General features: G+C 43.8%; 1 protein-coding gene across 1 annotated transcript in view; it reads left to right on the top strand.

Annotated features, from left to right (window-relative positions):
• Positions 1-20,572, top strand: part of ITPKA (inositol-trisphosphate 3-kinase A) — a 55,202-nt gene extending 34,630 nt beyond the window's left edge. The window contains exons 2-7 of the mRNA XM_080997318.1: positions 8,631-8,727; positions 11,032-11,245; positions 11,860-12,064; positions 13,781-13,882; positions 14,931-15,002; positions 16,130-20,572. Of these exons, the coding sequence (XP_080853444.1) occupies positions 8,631-8,727; positions 11,032-11,245; positions 11,860-12,064; positions 13,781-13,882; positions 14,931-15,002; positions 16,130-16,333 (894 nt within the window). The 3' untranslated portion in view covers positions 16,334-20,572. The remainder of the gene's footprint in view (positions 1-8,630; positions 8,728-11,031; positions 11,246-11,859; positions 12,065-13,780; positions 13,883-14,930; positions 15,003-16,129) is intronic.
• The last annotated feature ends 931 nt before the right edge of the window (positions 20,573-21,503 follow it).

Genomic DNA, 21,503 nt, shown 5'->3' on the forward strand with positions numbered 1-21,503 from the left:
TGTCTGATTTGTGCATGTAGATGATTTATGGACTTCAAGAACAGCTGCTCACATATTTCCAATCAGAGGCACTCCTAGCGTAAGAGAAGCAGCAAGGGCCGAATCTCTTTTGGCTTTGCTAGCTGCTGCTTTCTTCGCTCTTCCCCCAATCAGCAGTCTTCATGTGACAAAGTGTTGTAGGTTCACAGATCTCTGTTAGAGTCAGCAGCATAGAGATGCCTCCCAATTTGAGCCAGGGAGAAGCCCACATATGGTCTATGTCAGGGGTAGCCAGGGTGGGTGTCCTTTAGATAATGTTGGCTCTCAGCTCCAGCCAGCATGGCCAGTGTTCAGAAATTATGGGAGTCATAATCCAGCAACATCAGGAAACATCAGAAAAAACTTCTGTCCTGGATGCTTTAGCTTGGTGGTGATGGTAGGAGTGATGTCATATTTGGACTGCATTTCCTTCCAGAGCCACCTTCATTCAATCTTGACATCCCATTTTTAAAGCCCCCTTGCCACTAATTGTGTCCTATTCTTTAATATAGTGGTTGGGAGTTGGTTATACAGGGCTTGGTTCATTCTTCCACTTTGCACAGGGGTGAAAATGGAAAATTGTCTGTTTGAATGTAGCTTTCCTTGTGGATAGACAGGGTAGAGAGTTTTTGTTCTCAGAAACTGTTTGTAAATTCAATTTGGGATAGATTTTTATATGGTAGGAATGTGAGAATTACCCATTCTCATCTTTTTTCTGCATTAAAATGCTGCTTTTCACTTTGAGAAATCTCCTTATGGAACCATTAAAGGATAATTTCTGAAATTCTAGTCACGTGTTTTAAAAGCAACATTTTAATGGCGAGGTTGTCAGGGACTGTGTGTTCAAAAACAAAATGCTAATTCTGTGAAAAGGAAACTTGGATTATGTGCTTGGCATCTATCATGCATGTTAAGGAAATGCCCATATGTTTTCATAATCTGATTCCAAAACGAATCTGTTTGCAAGAATAGTGGTAGTATAGGACAAGGATTTGAAGACATAGGATGAGGATATATGAAGGTGTGGAAGGGAGGAGAGGAAATATGAAGCATGTGTCCAATACTCCCGTATAATGCAGGTGTAGAATGGCTTAAAAATCCAGACATTTGAGACTTCCCAGATGCAATTTCTGTCCCAACTTAGCACATCCCTCCCTTGTACTGTGAACATACAGGTGTCCAGAATGTATACAAACCTGAGCGGTAAATGAAGATAGATATTTAGTTTAGTGGTGCAGTGTTTTTCTCTGACCTGTGACTGTGTTCTTGTCTGCAAATGTAAAGCAGAGTTCCACACCTCTTGCTGCTGTCCATTATTGTCATAGTGGAAAAGACCCGGCTGATGCCACAGCCTCATATTTTTTGGTATTGAAAAGGTCTGGATTGTGTTGAATGCTGTAGTGCACCATTGGCTGAATGCCTATCACTCGCCAGTCAATAGTCACTGTTCAGCCTTCATCCCAACAGCGGTGAGCAATGACAGAGAAATATTTATTTGTTTAAGTGGTGGGGAGCTTTTTTCAAGCCCAGGGCTGCATTTCCTCAGAAGCAACCTCCGAGGGCGTGGGGCACGTGCCGCCGCCGCCGCCCAGGGTCAGAGGCAAAAATGGCCAGAGCAGCAGAAGCGACACTTTCCTTTGCATTCCAGCCATGCAAAGACCAGAGGTTTCTATGCACACACTGACACACCTCTCGGTTGAGTCAAGCAAGAGAGATTGCCTCACAGTTCAAGAACACACCCCAGCTGGGCAAAAGCACTTCAGGAGAGCATGGAGCTAGGCTGGTGAGGCATGTTGCGTCTTTAGGAAATTATCGAGAGTTAGATAGATAACGAGGCCTGCCTTTGACCTGAGCTTCCTCCACCCCTGGTTTACTCATGACTGCTCACTGGGTGTAAAACTTCGTTGAGGAAGGAATCCCACACATATTAGAACATGTCACAATAACATCTGGAGGACACAGCACTTCCCACCGAAGAGGAATTGGAGGAAGGGCAAGTAACACGACACAATGGGGGATGTACTAGTAGACAAAGGCTGGTCTTAGATGTTTTGTTGGGAAAACATCCTGGTATTGTTAAATTCATCTGTGCACTCCATGTGAGATGTGTGGCTGGACAATCGGCAGGGAGCGTAGACTTCATTGCAAGTGTGATTGAAATGGCACTTGTGAGAGCAAATACTGTGAGAGCAATATTCAGGTCTACCTAAGTGGGCAGGAGGGATCCTTGAGCCTGTAAGCCAGAGCTTTTCAACCTTTTTGAGTCCACGGCTCCCTTGACCAACTATCTTCTTTCTGCAGCACCCCAGTGGGGCTCAGGAACCCATTTATGTCACCCCTTGCCTGCAGAGCTAGCAGACCCTCACCACTTTTCAAACACCCTCCTTTGTGGAGTGTTCCCTCAGTCTCCTCTCTTCCCCCCTCTTTTTGGGAGTCCTTTAGGCAGCCGCTGCTGCTGCCCCCTGGTCTCTGAGCTGCCACGCACACAACCCCCGCCCCAAAAAGAGGTGCCTCCTCACATTGCCCCACAGGGGCCTGGGACTTGTCTGTCCATTCCCAACAGCAAGGACAGGTGAACTGGTTGGCTGGGCTCCCTCCCCCACTTGCTTGCTTACTCTGAGGCCACCTCAGCTTCTGGCAATCAGGACCCCCTGGCCAGCTCCAGAGGCACCACTCCCCTGAGGAGCTTGTAGGCAGGGCTGCTGCAACAAACAACTGTGCAAGCCTTGGGGAGGCAGAGATGTGAGAGGGCATCAGAGGAGGGAGGCAAGGAAAGAGGGACAGAGGCCAGTTTTGCCCGTGGCACCCCTGGCCATCATTCAAGGCACCCCAGGGTGCCATGGAACACAGGTTGAAAACTACTGCTGTAAGTAGTCACACAATTCATGCCTAGTTTGACCCTTAGATGTATGTGTACTGCAGCAACTAAGAGGCTTCCTATATCTTTCAGCCAAACTGAATGAATTGGGGTCTCTGAAGCCAAACATTATTTCTTTCTGTTTAGGTTTCTTAAAGGGACGCGGGTGGCGCTGTGGGTAAAACCTCAGCGCCTAGGACTTGCCGATCGCATGGTCGGCGGTTCGAATCCCCGCGGCGGGGTGCGCTCCCGTCGTTCGGTCCCAGCGCCTGCCAACCTAGCAGTTCGAAAGCACCTCCGGGTGCAAGTAGATAAATAGGGACCGCTTACCAGCGGAAAGGTAAACGGCGTTCCGTGTGCTGCGCTGGCTCGCCAGATGCAGCTTGTCACACTGGCCACGTGACCCAGAAGTGTCTGCGGACAGCGCTGGCTCCCGGCCTATAGAGTGAGATGAGCGCACAACCCTAGAGTCTGGCAAGACTGGCCCATACGGGCAGGGGTACCTTTACCTTTACCTTTACTAGGTTTCTTAAGGATAAATTAGCAGAAAGTTCGTGCCCATGGTTAAGAACCTGCATTTTCAGTGTCTGTGTTGTGGCACTGATGACTACATGAGGGCTGGGAGGAGAAAAGAGCAATAAACAGATAATGACATGATCACATTAGCTCTGCTGTAAAATGGTGGAACTCATCCAACAGCAAATTCCCCCTAGAGAGAAATATGGCTGCCCTCATGTACTTATCATGCTAGCCATTTTTTTTAATTTTCTGTACAATGCCCTGGTAGCTTTACAAGGCCATTATATATGTACAATTCCCAAGGAAGGGACTGCACATTATGACATGCAATCACTTCCTGGGATCATTTCAAAACAGTCTTTTAGAAAACAAAAAACCGCAGTTATTAGCTGCTCTAAACAGAAAGAAGTGCCTTTTTGTTTGTTTGTAAAATGGGCCAGCTTTTTTGTTTTTTCCAGTATTTTCTTTAAAATAAAAATAAAAATCTTCCGATGAACGGGATGAAACTGAGCCAGTTTTCTGAAAGGGCTAAACCAGCATTAGATGGGAAAGGGTGGATCCATCTGTCCTTGCTGTGAAAATTCCTTGCAGTAGCTCAGCATCTGACATGCCTCTTCATTTCTGCCAGTACCTGTCTTGAGGCAAACAAAGCACACCCCTCTACTCATGTAGCATGACGAAGCCAAGGCTCACTCAAGCCAGCCACTCAGCGGCATAGTTCAAACACGCTTTCCACTAATCGACAAGGTCCACTTGCAGTGATCGCACAGCATATTGCATGAAGGTGGTGGTGTTTTTTTAAAAAAAGAAAAGTAATGGAAAGTAATTGAGCCTGTGAGTTTCTACTCTTTCTTTGCAGCAAGTCAATGTCCACTTCGTTGCTAAGTAGCTGTAGTTACTCATCTGAACCTATACTGCTCCTCTTTCCAATGCCAATGGAGTTGTTCTTAATTTCTGCCGTGGCATCCAAAAGCTGTAAAAGTGTTAAGTACATCAGTGTTGCGTATCCTGTCATGACTTGGCACCTTTGGGCTTTGTCCCTTGTCCCAGGAGGACAAAGGGGGCTGGAACAGTTGGAAACCGTTCTCCTCCCTCCATCCCTTCTGTTTCCAGCGTGGAGACATGACTTCCAGCTCCCTCTCTTTCTGAGAGAGAGTTGCTGGAATATCGGGAGGGCTGTGGGCAGCAGTCTAGGATGGCGGATCAAGGGCTTATCCACACTTAGCTTTCTCCTCCGCTCTTTCCAGACGCATTGTGATTTAATGCCCTGTGTCCAAGGCCTCTCTGTGTCTCTCTTTTGCCCTGGAGCTTTCCCTGTGAAAACCTGCTCTTTACAGTTGAAGCGCAACAATCAGCAATTCGGGTTAAATGCAGGGCTGCCTCTGAAGATGGTTTGGAAGCTTCAGCACTAACAGAAGTTAGTGGCCAGGTTGCTCACAAGGGCAATATGGTCTGAGCATATTACACTGATCCTGGCGCAACTGTACTGGCTGCCTATTAGTTTCCGGGTCCAATTCAAAGTGCTCGTTTTGACCTATACAGTGGTACCTCGGGTTACATACGCTTCAGGTTACATACGCTTCAGGTTACGCTTCAGACTCCGCTAACACAGAAATAGTGCTTCAGGTTAAGAACTTTGCTTCAGGATGAGAACAGAAATTGTGCTCCGGCGGCACGGCAGCGGCGGGAGGCCGCATTAGCTAAAGTGGTGCTTCAGGTTAAGAACAGTTTCAGGTTAAGTACAGACCTCCAGAATGAATTAAGTACTTAACCCGAGGTACCACTGTAAAGCCTTAAACAGCTCAGGACTGCAGTACCTCAAGGACTGCTTCTCCTCATATGAACCAATTCGGACCCTGCACTCATCATCTGAGGCCCTTTATTGTGTGCCTCCCCTGTGAGAGGTCCAGAGGGTGGCAACATGGGAATGGGCCTTTTCTGTGGTGGCTCCCTGTTTGTGGAATGCTCTCCCCAAGGAGGTTTGCCTGGCCCCTTCATTGCATATCTTTAGGCACCAGGTGAAAATGCTTCTCTTCAACCAGGCCTTTGGCGAAATAACATTCTATGGCCTTTTAAATGTGCCTGTGGGAGGGGGAATTATTGGTTTGTTTTGCTTTTGTTTCTACTTTATTTGTTTTTTGTGTTTTCAGTTTGTATTTATGTTGCGAACCGCTGTGTGGTCTTTGGATGAAGGGCAGTATACAAATTTAATAAATCAATAAATAATGCAAACTTGTTGAATGGAGATGCCTAGCATGGTTATTTTCCATGCAATTGTTTTTGGCACATTCAGATCATTTCACACCTAGAACTGTACTGAGAGGTGGAGGAAAAGTCTGGCTGTAACCAGGTAATAGGATCTCTACCTTCAGAGCTTGTATCCAGTAAAGTAGCAGAAGACAATTGTCACCATCCTGACTTCCTTTGAACTTCCCAGAGGAATTTGGGTGGCCACTGTTGAAGTGCTTGATAAGATGGACCTGATCCAACAAACACAATTATATTCTAAAGTGCTCTCCTAAGACAACGTGAGACATTCTAGCCTGCAGAGATTTTGGTTTAATATATTGAGCCTTAGAATTATCAACTCAGCTCAAAGGACATATAAAAGTAAAAGAAATAATAGAGGAGGATGACTGGCAATTAATTCAGTCTATAAAGAAAAACTCTTTTCCCCTTTTGTTTCTTGCTATCATAATAGCACTGTGTGGGCTTGTGTGGGCTTGTACCGTTGAGCATGAGAGCTCAGGGAAGGGGAAGAAAATTCCAACATCATTTTTGCTCCGAGCACCAGCAGAGATTTTCTTTGAGAAGGATCCAGGGGTCATGAAAATTAAACAGTGTAGGCAGGCTCGTCAGTAGGATTCCTCCCCCCTCTCCTAATGGTAATTAATTAACCAAAAAAAAGCCAGCCTTTTGAAACTAGTCCATCAGCTATACAAACCACATTTCCTTACACATTTTAACCTATAATTGCATTTAAGTGAAATGTGTGATTAGTAGAACTGTGAGATCTTGGCAGGAAAACACGTGTCTTTCCCCCCCATCCCTCTGCACCCCCAAATATATTTAGTATTAGCTTGACCTTCTGGACGGGATTAAAGAGCTGTACGGTATGTTTTAGCTTGTGGAATGAGAAAGGGGCACGAGGAAGAAGAAAGCCCAGGACGGAAACAGGGTATAGCACTTGAAAGTGCTGTGATAGGAGTTTCATAGGCTTCTGCAGGGGGTGGAGTGGAAATACTGCTTAGCAATGGAGCAATCCGTGCAGAAAACTTATATATTCCCCGATTCCTGTTCCTATGGCAGCAGTCTTATTTGTGGAACAAAATGCTGCAGCCCTGGACTGAGACACTAGTTGTTTTCTTCCACCAAGACCCTTATCCTGTTCTTTAAGGTAGCTGGAGGATATGGTGCCATGTGTGAGTGAGAGAGAATCAGTGTGGAGTGCTCCTTATCTTAGTGAAATGTTTGTATAGTAATTGCTAGGCTTGCCAAATTGCTTCTCTGGCCCTTCCTGACTGCAAAACAATGCTTTTGTACATTAATTGTTCAGGGAACCTTGGAGTTGATCAGTTGGGGAGGGGAAAGGGGCTTTGGGAATCTTTTATAATAATAAAAAGTACTGTTAAACTAATCATCCCAGTTTCAGTTCTGGAGAGCAAGGTATTTTGTCTTTCCGTGCATATTTCTGCATGCGGTGGTATTAAAGGTCATTTTCTTCTGTTGATATGGCAGCTGTTCACTTTCCCCTTCAACCAACAGAAGTATGTCCAAAGATGTCACAACTAAAACAGAAAGGTGTTAGCAAGGTGAAACTGCGTGGCAGCGTTTTCTGGCTTTGTTAAAATGCTAGCGCAGGGAGGGGAGGTAGAAAAGGAATGTATTTATTTGAAATGTTATATCCCACTCTGAAGTATGAATGCTTTTTAGGTTGGCTAACAATAATAATAATAATTTATTCTTTATACCCCACCCATCTGGTTGGGTTTCCCCAGCCATTCTGGGCAGCTTCCAACAGAATATTAAACATTAAAAGCTTCCCTAAACAGGGCTGCCTTCAGATGTCTTCTAAAAGTCTGGTGGCTGTTTTTCTCTTTGACATCTGGTGGGAGGACGTTCCACAGGGTGGGTGCCACTACCGAGAAGTGTCCAGGCAGAAGGATGGGGGTGGAGACGCTCCTTCAAGTATACTGGACCGAGGCCGTTTTGGGCTTTAAAGGTCAACACCAACACTTTGAATTGTGCTCGGAAACATACTGGGAGCCAGTGTAGGTCTTTCAGGGGTGGGGCACCCAATAAAACTGATCAAAACTGAGCTAAAAATGGCAAGAGTCAGTAAAAGACTAGCAGATTAAAACCACATTCAGTTGGCATCTGAAAAGAACTGGGGGGAAAAGAAGAAGAAGAAGAAGAAGAAGAAGAAGAAGAAGAAGAAGAAGAAGAAGAAGAAGAAGAAAGAATTTGCTTGGTGCCAACAGGACTGTAGTGTATATTGCATAAGTGAGGTGCCCTGGCCGAAATGGCACTCTCAGTTGCTGCAACCCACCTCAAGGCTACCAGAGAGGGGCTTCTAACACTGGTTATGTGGCAGTGGGCAGTCATGCAGTCCCTAGTGTGTCCAGGTCTTTAAAGAGCTTTAAAGGTGAGCACCACCTATACTTTGGAACTGGGAGCCAATGAAAGTGTTTCACAGCCATCTTAGGTTGAACCATCAACTGACAGTAACTCCATGTTGTTTGGATTGGGTCACCCGCCCCAAATCTCTCTTTACTTAAGAATAATGTTTAGTTAACAAGAAGCTCAAATAACTGATTTGTCAAAATTTTTGGCAAATTTGGGGGGTGAGAGAGAGAGAGAGAGAGAAAGAATGCAGATACAGCTTTTTGACTTGGTTTTTAAAATAAGTTACCCAACTCCAGGATTAGGTAGCATGCTGTTGTGTTGGACCTGTGCATTTCTTTAAAAATCTGACCTTTTCACGGGGTGTTCCTCTCCTTGAGTTTGAGCATCACGAATTAGCCATGCCTGTGTTAGCCTTTGATCAACACTCTGTTCAATTAGGTGAGCCACTGAGACTGTCTTTAATGGCAATCCACTTTCATGTCACATCGGGTTGGCCTTGGAAGTCAGTAGGGAGCCATAAGTGCAAGCAGGAGACCTTGCATCTCCGTGCACAAATGCCTGATTATGTGGTTTGTGACGATACTAATGGTTTTTCCTTTCTTTGTTTCAGAAAAAAGCATGGCAGACGTTAAAAACAATTGTCAATTTGCCAGTCATCAGTCCCTTCAAGAAGCGATACTCTTGGGTGCAGCTGGCTGGTCACACAGGTGAAAACTTTTCTTGGCTTGACTCTGTACAAATAGGAAGCTTATAATAAAATGGTTGATAAAAATGGAAGGATTGAAAGGATTTTGAGGGCAGTATGCCCCCCTTCTTTACCTGGACACTGCAAACCAATCAGCCCTATATGCCTAGATTATCTCTGGCAAGAGAACTGCTTTTTCTATCTGATTGTCAATATGCTATGCGCTCTGGACCTTTGGGGATGGGCAACAAGCACTTTCAAATAAGCAAATTGATGGGAAAAGGAAGCATATTAATTGACTAAGTCTGCATGTTTGTCTAGCAGACAGATTATGAGCTGTTTGTGGTTCTGGAGCCATTCCAGTGTGACCTCTAAGCTTGTAGAAATCTTGTTAAAATAATCACTTTTGATATAAAACTGGGTTTTCTCCAGTTGTGCTGCCCAGCAGAATGGGTTGGATAGCCCTTTGGGGGGGGTTATCCCCAGAAGTTCTTCCATGCCCCCCCCCATATCTGCTTCAGAGCCTTGGGGAACCCTCTAAAGTAGATTTAGAGGGGCACAGAGACACTGTGGGGCAGGGGGAGGAGAGACGTTTTAAACAATTGTTTCCCTACCTGTTGTGCTGTGAGAAACCTTACTAGTATCTGCTTAGCAACATGGTTGGATATAGCCCAGTATCTTCTTAAACTTCACTAATGGGAAGAAAAATGTATAATACACAGTGTCGGTTTTTCTGACAAGGACAATAACCAGAAGATTGGTAAGAAATGCTAGCACAGAGTTCCTAATGGATATGAACCTAGTCTGTTTTGTGATTTTAAAAAGAGTAATCATGTCTTGACTGTGCAGCTTGGTAGTACTTGATTTGTGTTTTCACTTATGGCATGCAAGAAAAGATTTGTCCATGAGACAGTTGCTTTTTCTTTGTGAAATATCTGGAATAGATGTAAATCATTTGCATCCTTCAGGACTTAGCTGTGTGTGTGTGTGTGTGTGTGTGTGTGTCTCTGTCTGTCTGTCTGTCTGTCTGTCTGTCTGTCTGTGTCTGTCCATAGACCTATGTAGGCTTCTACATCTAAGTCTGTGGTCCAACCTTACACATGACAGTTTCTGGAGCCTAAACTCTCAAGAAGAAACAAACACTGTCAAGGCCACTGCTGTAATGTGCTGAAAGTGTACGTCATAGAGAACGGAAAGGAAAGTTTGGCAGGGTGGCCAGTAAGGAGCTGCTTAAGCAGATTATGTTTAATGTAGTGTTTGTAGAAATGGCTGAAATATCTCGGGCCAAGCTTTTTCTTTATTTCTTTTTAAAAAATTGACTTGATGTAATTTATGCATGGTTGCTTTAGTGCTCCTATAGTAACTGACTGAGGTTAAAGGAAAACATAAGTCAACAAAGCTATGTGCAGAGTTCTCTGGAGCAGGAGGCATTTCCTTGTATAAAAATGAATAGGATTAATTGATTACAGCTCATTTTGCACTGATTCCAAGAGAACCCTGTGAATTCTGATGCTGGCTACAGAGAATTCTGCAGTTGCGGGAGCTAACGTGAACCAGCTTACAATGCAGGAAGACAATGTAAGATTCAGGTTCAGCCTTGTTGGCTGCATTTTAGGGTATAAATTTGTTTCAGAAGGCATTGGATTAATAGATTTGTGGATTGATAGATATTTGAGTGAAACAAAAACAGATCCTGACATTACACTCGCCTCGACAGTTGTGGAAGCTGCTTCCTCTGTACCTCTTGTCGCAGCCAGCATCATTTTGTTGGCTGTGTGGCTGAGACTAGATTCCTTTGGAGCCTCAGAGTAGTGAAATTTTGGAGCTGCAGGATTCCGAGGGGGCTGGAGGAAGAGCGTGTGTGTGCTTGAAGTGCACAACTTGGCTTCTAGACATGGCTTGTTGGTTAATGATCAGTGACTGATAGCTTCTCTCTTGTGTGCTAAGAGCAGGTACAGGATGAAGCTCAGTTCAGGACATAGTGGTAGCGTTGCATAGATTTTATCACTGAATCTGGCTACCAAAGTAATAATGTGGTTTGCCCTGTTAACCTCCTGTGTAGTCTAGTGCATTTATGTTTATATGATTAGTGGAGACAACTTTTTCTGTGATTCCATCTGAATGCTGGCTGTGTGTGTGTGTGTGTGTGTGTGTGTTTTGACAGGCACTGTTTGCGTTGGGTGTTCTTTTTACAAGGCATGTATGTTACTGTTCCAGGAAAGTATTTCAGCTGGAAGAAAGAGGTGCGGCAGTCAGACTAGGCGGAGAGACCTTTCCCTCCTACCAGACTGAAAGCTGCAATTTATCATGATTCTGTTTACTGCAGGGAGTTTCAAGGCAGCTGACGGTGGAACGATCCTGAAGCGCTACTCTGAGAATGAGGAGAAGTGCTTTGAACTGCTGATGAATGACCCACTGCGCTCCTGCGTCCCTGTCTTCCATGGCGTGGTGGAGAGAGATGGCGAGTCCTACATGCAACTAGATGACCTTCTAGCTAATTTTGAAGGGCCTTGTGTGATGGACTGCAAGATGGGAATCAGGTGGGAGGCATTAAACAACAATAACTCTGCTGTCTCATTGTGGGAGGCTTGTTGATAGCTGTGATTTTGAGGGGATGGCAGTCTGATGTTGGGTTGACCCATCCCTCAACTTCATGTGGATTGTGAGCCCCTTCTGCCCTCTGATGAACGGATGGCACATCGGCCATATTTGAACGTCATGGTGAGCATTAAACAATGACTTACCATGCATGAGCAAAATCAAATTTGCTTGCGTCTGAAGGAAACAAACCATGGTTCCTGGCTTAGTGTTACATTTGAACTAGTAATAATACTTTGTTTTGCTGCTAACAAACTGTAGTCAGTAAGCGAATAACAAACCTTGGCTACAGATTGTGGTTTGTTTGTTTTTTTAAAAACCACACACATTTAGCTACACCAGTGCTGCTCCTTTACCCTTGCCATGGATTGTGGCTTGGAGTTCAAAGTCCTGATATTGATTGGTCAGAGTTTTCTTGGAAATGTGATGCTATCTTGAAGAGGGTAATTATTTCTCTATGTAACGAACACTGAGCTCCCTATACGATAAATGGAAATGGCATGGAAATATTCTTGGGCGTATCAAATAAGTGCTCGATTTGCTATTATTTTTGCAGGACGTATTTGGAGGAGGAATTGACTAAAGCGCGAGAGAAACCAAAGCTGCGTAAGGACATGTATAAGAAAATGATCGATGTAGATCCTCTGGCACCCACTGAGGAGGAGAACTCACAGCATGCAGTGACCAAACCACGCTATATGCAGTGGAGAGAGACAATCAGCTCCAGCGCTAACTTGGGTTTCAGGATCGAAGGGATTAAGGTGGGACATCTTCCTTTCCTAAACTAGCTTTCCCTAGCCTCAGCATCCTAGACTGCATGTACACCAGAAAGTTAGTGCACATGTGCTGCACAGATCCATTTTTTTCCTGTGTGCATGGGTCATCCACACACAAGCACTTCAGCTGAACTTTATATTGGAATTTCCCATTCACACTAATGGCTGGTGCTTGATGTAATGCACCTGAATACCAGTTGCTGGAAACCACAGGAGGAGAGAGTGGTTTTGTTCTCAAATCCTGCTTGTGGGTTTTCCATAGGCATCTGGTTGGCCATTGTGAAATCGGGATGATGTGTGTTTGTGTGGTACGCAAATAAAGTAACCTTTTGGAAAGAAGGCCATGCTTTGGTGTTAGTTGACAAATGTGTAGGATGCTGTCAGATTTTCTCCGTCAATGAGTGCAATCCTGGCATTGCAGAATGTGCTGTGCTTCTAGTGTACCATCTGGCAACAGACTGAAAGGATATTTTCGCTGCCCTCACAGGCCTGCTGTAGTACATCACTCCAGAGTGCTGCTGGATATCTCTGCCCACGATGTGCACTGCAGTTTCACAACTTTCTCTTGTCAAGACATATACATTTGTTGTGTTAGGCTGGCCCACACTTTTGCAGCCAAATATTACATGCACAAGGCCAAATCTGACTCAGATAGGTTTTGTATTACAACCCAGAGCAGATTTTTTTTTCAGTTTTCTAGGGCTCTTTTGTATTGCATCCAGAAGCATGACTTAATAGCATAGCTTTTTTCGATTAAGTGTCAGTAGTCGTTCCTTTTATCCTGCCCACCTTGTTTATAATGTACACCATATCCTAAAATACATGTTTGTATTAGAGTCTCAGTGATACTTTATTTATTTATGTAATGTATTTAATACAGTTCTATCCTGTTTGCCACCTGAGGAGCTTATGGTTAGACTGAGAGTGACTAGCTCAGGTTACCTAATGGGCTTCATGGCTGAGTGGGGATTGGAACCTGAGTCTTTCCAGTCGTAATCTGGCACTGTGTATCAGGGATGTCAGACTTCAAGCTCAAGGGATCTACTTTATGCTTAACTAGAACCCTGAGATCCACTGACCTGAGCTAGCCATTTAGAATTAAATACAGTGTTACCTCGGGTTACATACGCTTCAGGTTACAGGCTCTGCTAACCCAGAAATAGTACCTCAGGTTAAGAACTTTGCTTCAGGATGAGAACAGTTTCAGGTTAAGAACGGACCTCCGGAACGAATTAAGTACTTAACCCGAGGTACCACTGTAATTCAAAGGAATTTGATTTGAATACCAGAACTGAATGGAGTTCCTTCCTTCCACACAGAAATCCATTCCTGGTCACCCTAAGTTTTTCAGAGGAACAGCTTTCAGCTATATAACTTGGGATGAAGCGGGTTCATTTTATAGCTGCTGCTGTTGATACAATTGGTAGTCGGAAATCCTTGCCGTTCTACTGCAAATCACCCAAAAATCTACCTTCTGCCCTCCCCTGCTCTGCACCACACTGCTGTAAATTCAGCAGCTAATATTCAGGGTAGGGGTGACCATCCTGGTGGAGTTAGTTCAGCTGCCTCTGAGGAAAAGCCAGCCAGCTTCACCTTTTGGGGATTCCTCTCCTCTTTGTCCCCATGCTGGTGTCTTCCCTTTCTTCTTTCCTCTGCGTGCAGAAGGACGTCTTCCATCTCCCTTCTTTTTATTCCTTATAGAAGGCTGATGGGACTTGTAACACCAACTTCAAGACAACGAAGACACGGGACCAAGTCTTCCAGGTTTTTGCGGAATTCATTAAGGGAGATACAACTATATTGGTAAGCTATACTTGGAAGTTTGAGACTGGCCCTTTGCTGGCCTGGCTCATTAAATCTGTGAGGGCTGGTGGTAGATGAATAGGGAGAGGGAGCTGTGGACATTTCCTTACAGGAGGCCAAGGTGTCATCACTTCCTCCAGAGCAACTGGTAATAAGACCCATTATTTTAAGAAGCTTTCTTTAATCTGGGTAAAAGGTTGACCCAATGCATCATCTTGGGTGGGGAGAGGTTGGTTGTGTGATAGTAGACCAACTCCCAGTTTTCTTAGACATAGATCTGCTATCATTGATGCTGACTGCATCATCTCTCTCTCTCGTTTTAAAATTATTGTATTTTATAATTGCTGTATGCTATTTTGGAGGCTTATCTGGCTGAACAGTGGCTGATAAATATTAATATCACACTACAAGTAGTACTTTTCCTGTGGTATTCTAGTTGGTCATAGTTTAAGCATATGAAAGGAAGGTAACACATTGTATTCTGCATCCCTGCAGTGAGGCCCTTTGTATACCAAGAACACAGATCAGCTCTGAACATGGATATTTGATCCTCTTACCAGGGTTCCTATCAGGCACAAAATCCTTGTACTTTGTAGGCTTTAGACCTCTGACCTCATTAGCAGATGTGTGATGCTGTTCCTTTTCATTGACAGAGTAACATTGTTCAGATTGCATCATGGGTCGTGGGGAACTTAGTTTCATTTTTCCATTCTGCGTTTCCCACACTCTGAACAGATGAGCTGAAAGCCTTCAGAGAGAATATTACAGATGTTTAGCTCTCACTAATTGCCGGCTCTGGGACCCACACACTTGTGCAATGGGTGAATTGCAACTTAAAACACCAAAAGAACATAATGTGCCCAAAAAATTGGCTCACGAAACTCCCATTCTCAGAAGATTCGTGTTTATGTTTCTGGTGGGTAGTATCTCATATTACTCTGTGGTAAAGCAGTCTCTGAAGCAATTTCCTCCATCTACCAGGTTTTTAAAATTTTTGTATGACAGTAAAATGTTACGTGATTCAACCCTCCACCCCTTCTTTTCACAGAAAAAATACTTGAGGCGTCTGTATGAAATTCGTGGTGTTCTTGAATCTTCTAATTTCTTTAAACGGCATGAGGTGAGCAGTGGGTGAGAGAGAAGGCCAAGGAGGCAGCATGTGAAGAAAACAGTGTAGCATCAAGACTGGATTACTGCAATGCCTTCTGTCTCTGTGTGTATGGAGTGGGGGAAGCTGCCCTTGGGATTGGTTTGGAAGCTGTTGCAGAATGCAGGAACTAGGTTGCACAGAGAGGTAACCTACCAGGAGCACATAACACTCCCATGAAAGGAGCTGCACTAGTTTGCCACTTCAGCTACTGAGCTGAGTTTAAGGTTCTGCTGTTCGTTTAGAAGGCCCTAAGCAAATTGGGAGAGAATGAGAGAATGCCAACACCTCCTATAGAAACCTACCCACTCCCTGAGGTCATCAGATAATGCTCTTTGCAAGGGATCCATCATTTAGTCAACTAAAGGAGAGTTTTTCCCTCAGAAATAAGGCAGCCAACTAGATGGTGATGATGATCATTAGTATTCTTCTTTTATTTATATGCCGCCCATATGACTGGGCGGCTTCCACAAAATTATAAAACCACAGTAAAAAACCAACCATTAAAAACTTCCTTATACAGGGCTGCCTTCAGCTGTCTTCTGAAAGTCAGATAATTGTTTATTTCCTTGACATCCGATGGGAGGGCGTTCCACAGGGCGGGCTCCACTACCGTGAAGGCCCACTGCTTGGTTCCCTGTAACTTCGCTTCTTGCAATGAGGGAACTGCCAGAAGGCCCTCGGAACTGGACTTCAATGTCTGGGCTGAATGATGGGGGGGTGGAGACTTTCAGTGGTCGCTTAAGATGTTTTCTGACCATTAAACAGGGTGGGGGCAGCCTGGTAACTATGGATGATGCACTATTTGGATTTTTAAATGTTCTGTCTTTTATTGTTTGTGGTATATTTTATTATCTGTGCACTGCTTTGAGGTATTTTAAATATAAAGCAGTATTAAAATGCTCCTGGTAAATAAATAAAAAACTTAAGAACATTAAAAGAGCCTACTGGATCAGGCCAGTGGATTCCTCAGTGAATTTGTTTAATCCTCAACTACAGGCATGCATTGGCCCTAAGTTTATGACGGGTGGAGCCAGGAGCAGCAAGACACCAGTTTTCCACAAAATATCTAGTAGCCTCTCTCTCCCTCTCCTCTGCAGGTAATTGGAAGTTCACTGCTGTTTGTGCATGATGATAGTGGGCATGCCAATGTATGGCTCATTGATTTTGGAAAGACTACCCTTCTTCCAGATGAGCAGACCTTGGATCATAGGATCCCTTGGCAGGAAGGGAACCGAGAGGATGGCTACTTACTTGGACTGGACAATTTGATCGACATCTTAGAAAATATATTTGAGAGATGAGAGGGACTGGCACAAAGTCACTATAGGACCGCTCAGTTGCTTTTAATTTTTCCAGAATCAACACACCCCCTCCCCAGTCAGAGGGAAAGCTTTTAAAATGTTTGCCAGACTCTGGGGGCATTACCCTGCTGCAAAAACGAGGTGGAAACTCAGAGCCAGCCTCTGGGAGCCTGGGAAATCCAGGGTTAGCCATGAATGCAAAGGGCTAACTTCAGTTTTATTGAACTAACACAGAATAATTTCTGAACATTTGGACGTTGGATCAGGACAACTACTTCCTGGAGGGAAAGTTGCTTGGAGCACATGGGACGGAAAATATTGGAATTCTCGTCTGAAATATCTTCAGAAGTAATAAGCAGACTTCCTAACCTTCATGCTGCTGCTGCTGCTCACACTGTTAGATAGGAATGTTCCCATTCCATGCATTCACTTGTGTGCCAGGCAGCTTGGAACTTGGCGAAGAATTTACAAACTCTCATTCTCATATATATATATTAGTTTTAATGGTGGTGCAGAAAAGTTTAAAGATGCGCACAAAGTGCTGTTGAAGCTTCAGAAACCAAAGGGCACCTTGGGCTCCAGGAGCCAGTGCAAGAGTTTTTGTGCCCTACACAACTCTCCATACCCCTCTGTTCCTTCTCGTCTTCTGCCATTCCATTTTGTCGCCAACTGCTTTCCACAAATTAGTTTATCTGTGCCAAAACATGTGCAGCTTGCCACTAAGCCCCTCCCCCAAATATCTTGCACACATCTGCCCTGCAACCCTGACCACAACTGTGCAACAGGTAAGTCCTACTGATTTTTAATCAACCATCCAAAACTCATCATGGGCAGAACTGCAGTCTAATGCATGCTTTGATTGGAGCATGTGTGCTATAGAGGAACCTGGATCAGCTCTACCTGTTAGAGGAGCTGCCATGGTAATAGGGAAGCAGAGGTTGAACCCATACAATTCCAATTTGCACCAAGCTTTGTATTAGTGCTTCTTCATGATTGCTAGCCTCTCCTTTTCTTCACCTGAGACTGTTCATAAAGCTGTCCAGGTTTTAAAGTGTGTGATCCAAGAGAGACTTTGCCTTCCAGGGAGCAAGCAGTCAATTTCAGGGCAACTGAATTTCATCGAGGGTGGTGGTGGCCCAGAAGTGACCACTCGTGAGCTGGACTATGTGTGGGATCACATCTTAGTGACTTGGTTTATTTAGTAAACAAAGCAAAAACTTAACTAATTTAGATGATATTGAAATGTTTCACATCCAGAAATCAGAACAACCAGTCAAGTTGCTTGGTGTTGAAATTACTTGGATCAGCAGATTTTTGCAAGAATTAAAAAAGAACAATTCTCCCCATAGAGATGTACTGGGCACTTGAAACATTAGGTGCTAAGCACTTCATTTGGGAAAAGTATATCCACTTGGTGTATCAGGTGAATGTGCAAAGGGTTATTTTAGGACTGCTGTGAAGGTGATAGTTTGCATAACAGGGAAATTCTGTGATAAAAACTCCTTTCCCCCATTGAAGTCACGTGGATTGCCCCCCGATAATCATGGACCGGTATTGCAGAATGCATCTCCACTGTTCAACATTCCAGCCACACAATTCCAATAATCATGCCATGCTTGGTTATGTATTCGCACGATTATTGGCTATGATCCAGAGCTCCATGCAGGCAGACATGGCATTCTTAAAGTTGTAGAGGAAAGCAGCCAGTGGCCATTCTGTGATGACTGGGTAGTCATGGCCCCATGGTCCTATCTCGTGCAGCCTGCCTTAGGCTAAATTGTGCAGAATTCACCCATGGCATGCTCCATAGCTAAAGGTATAAGGGATCCCTAGTCTGGCAGCATGGTCATGACTTAGCCAGACATGAAACTAGCAGTCAGAGCAGCTAGTAGATATCTTCCAGCTTTTCAAATATTTACCCGTGAAGTTAATTTTTTAACAATACCCTTTGCTCACCCATTCTTAGTAGGTAACATATTTGGGCTTCCTTTCCTCTGCCACTTGGCTTGGTGTCAGTTTTGGCAGACTTTGGCATGAGGCTAATTTTAGGAGGAGCAACAGCAGGTCTTTCGCTCCCTACAGCCTAACCTGCACTGGCCGTGGAAGGGCCTGCTGAGGGCAGACAAATGGGTGGACAGTAAAACCTTAGGAGTTTGTAACACACAGCAGAAACGGGCTGCTTCAGCTATCGAGCTCCATGCTTCTGCCGAGAAAAGCTTATTAAAGCATTGCAAATTCTTGCCCAACAGGTGGTGGAGGGGAAACCCCACATTAACATTCATTATGGAATTCAGAACCAGCAACCCAAGAGAGATGTACTGATGATACTCCGAAACAAGCTCCTTTGGCTTAAGCTTGTAATTAATTATCCCCAGGACAGTGTTTTAAATATAGGATTAGCTGGAAAGTCCATCTAGCAGAGCCGATAAAGGATTTAGTTGGGTGCACAGTTCTGAAAATCAAAATTGAAAATAGCAATTTGTAAAATAATACCAGTTATTGTTCTTTGAAATTTGTATTCTATCTTTAAGTCCTTTTGTGTTAATAATGGAAAATTGCTCCTTTATATGTTGCTGGTGGTGATGGGGTGTGTGTGTTGGGAAGGAAGCATGGATAGCAGAAGTGGTTTTCAAATGGCTTCCATGATCTGCTAGCCTTTTAGAGTAGTGGGTTGAAAAGGGTTTCTGCGTAGCACAAGAGGTTCGAAGGGGAGGGGATTTAGAGGTAAGCTTGGATATTGTTGCTTGTCAGTTTTTACGTAGCCCTATTTGTGGGTCACGGTATAAATATCAATGTTTAAAATACTGGAAGTGCAACACAGCAAGGTGGAGACGTCCCAACAGGTTGCTACCCTACCCTGGGCCAGCAAACATTTATGATGATGCTCTCATGTAGATTTGGAGGCGTCTGGCCTTAGAATGCATATGGGCACTGTCTTTCTCAGTAATGTAAATACAGTCAATATCCAGCATAGTCAAGGCAATATTTCACAGTGGCCTGGTGGATGTGAGGGAGGGAAGGTCCCATTGTGCATGCGGGCTTGACACTATTGGATATCTGACAGCCTCTCTCCACCCATCTTTGCCAACTCTATGGCTGATTGGACTTCAGTGGTTCTTCCCTTTACTCATTCTCACCCTCATAGTAACCGCCTGGTCCATACCAACCAACCCAACCAGCCAGCTGCTGCTGCTTAGGCACACGCACATACACAAAACAGGGTCACACTGGTTATTTTGTCTGCCCCATTGCCCACTCTTGGTAGCATTAAACTCTCCATCCTTTGCTCCAACTGTTCATGCAGCAGGAACACCGGAAAAGTTCCGTCTGTTGCAGCAGCAAATGCTTGCTTCAGTCTGCTGCAGATTGGGTGAAAACACAAGAGAGCTTGTGGACTCCAATTGCTTTTTCCTTATTTAAAAATGTGGTTGGTTTTAAGGAGGAGGAGGAGGAAGAGGAGGAGGTGCTATAAAGTAGCACTTTGCGCTGGAGGATGTGAACTTTTTCTCCAGGTCTGCTGATCTGTTTTCTCCCGCCTCTTCAAAATGCAAACTGGAATATGCCTACCTCACAGGGTTGTTGTGAGGATCCGTAAATTGTTTTAATACTGATTTGTGGAAGAAAAGTGCAATATAAAAAACTGCAAGGAATTTGAATAGGTATGGAAAGGACTGTTTCATAGTCCCTTGGAGGATATAAATTTGTGGAAACTTCAGTCGAGAAAAGGCAGGTATACCTTTTATATGCTGTGGGTGTTTCTGCAGGAAAGCTGCTTCTACAAGGAGGCTTAATATTGGCAAATGGGTTGTTTTCAATAGTTTTTTTTTTTGTTTAAATAAGTTACTGAATTTTCCATGGAAGGATGATAAATCCAGAAGGTGGTGGCGGCAGGAAGTAGGTTGGTATTTTTATGCCAAAATGCCGTGTGGAAGCTGGGAAAAAGCTTGCATGAGGACCGCCAGTCCTACAGTAAACACTTGCCTGGAAGCATCATTGATGAGAAAATTTCCTCCTCCTAGATTCTGTGAATAGACTAAAGCGATGGGGAATCTTGTTTTTAAATAGTTGACTTGGGCTACATTTCTACTACAAACCAGGAAAAAAAAAAGCTTGTCTCATCTACAGATGATGTTGCTTTGAACACTACAGTGCAAAAAAATATTCTGAAATCCTAACTGTGTATAGGTTGATTTTATTACTTCCAAAATGTGCTATAACAAATAAATTTAACTGAAAACAGGTGCCCACTCATTTAATCTTTTCTATTCTTTCTTAAATGGTGATAGCCAAGGGCCAAACTTGTCATGATGTTAAAAATAAAATAAAAAATGGCGTCTGTGGAGAGAGGTCTGACCCTTCCTATCAAATAACAACTTCAAAGGATGGATTTTCCTCAACATAGTAGGGAAGGTAAAGGTTAACTGTGATTCCAACAATTGCCAGCTCTTCTTCTTGCTTTTTAAGAGCATATGCAAATTTGTATTTTTTTATGGTACAATAATATACTGTGCTGCACGCTGGCTATACTTTCTTTTGCTGCCAAGCTGCTATTTCATGGCAAAGGTTGTGTTTTCTGCTTTATATGGTATTCACTTAAGTTCTCATCAACACATCTGGGCTAAAAAGATTGCGGAGAATTGTGTTAGCTAATAAGGTTTCGAAAAGGAATCACACTTTTGGGTGGTAGTGAGGGCATCATCTGTCAGTGCTGTGGGAATGTTTAATGGTGGAAGAGCAAAGTAACCCTTTTCTTAAATAATAAAATAGGTGTTTGTAACGTTGCTATCCAGATGAGGCCAGAGACAAAGAACTTTCCTTTATTTGAAGACGTTTTTGAGAGGTAAGCTGGAAGGTGCATGTTAACTGCTTATAGGGTATTTCTCACCTCATTTAGCTTCAGGACTCCTTCAGAAGCGAATAAAAAAATGTCACCCTGTTCCTGTAGAATTGGTACCACTATTTAAACCATTGTGATATGATTGAAAATTATTATAGTGCGGGGATTATTTATTTATTTATTTATTTTTTATTATTTGGGGAGCGGAAGGTGCTTTGAAAGCAGAATTGCTGCTCTGTGTGTGTAGAGTCCAATTTGTTTCAAGAACACTCAAAGCCTGTTTGCTAGAGGTGACAAGTAATTCTTCTCTAGGATCATTTTCATCTCTTTTGT

This window comes from Podarcis pityusensis (genome assembly GCF_964106645.2).
Source record: "Podarcis pityusensis genome assembly, chromosome: 1".
In the NCBI taxonomy this organism is placed as follows: domain Eukaryota; kingdom Metazoa; phylum Chordata; class Lepidosauria; order Squamata; family Lacertidae; genus Podarcis; species Podarcis pityusensis.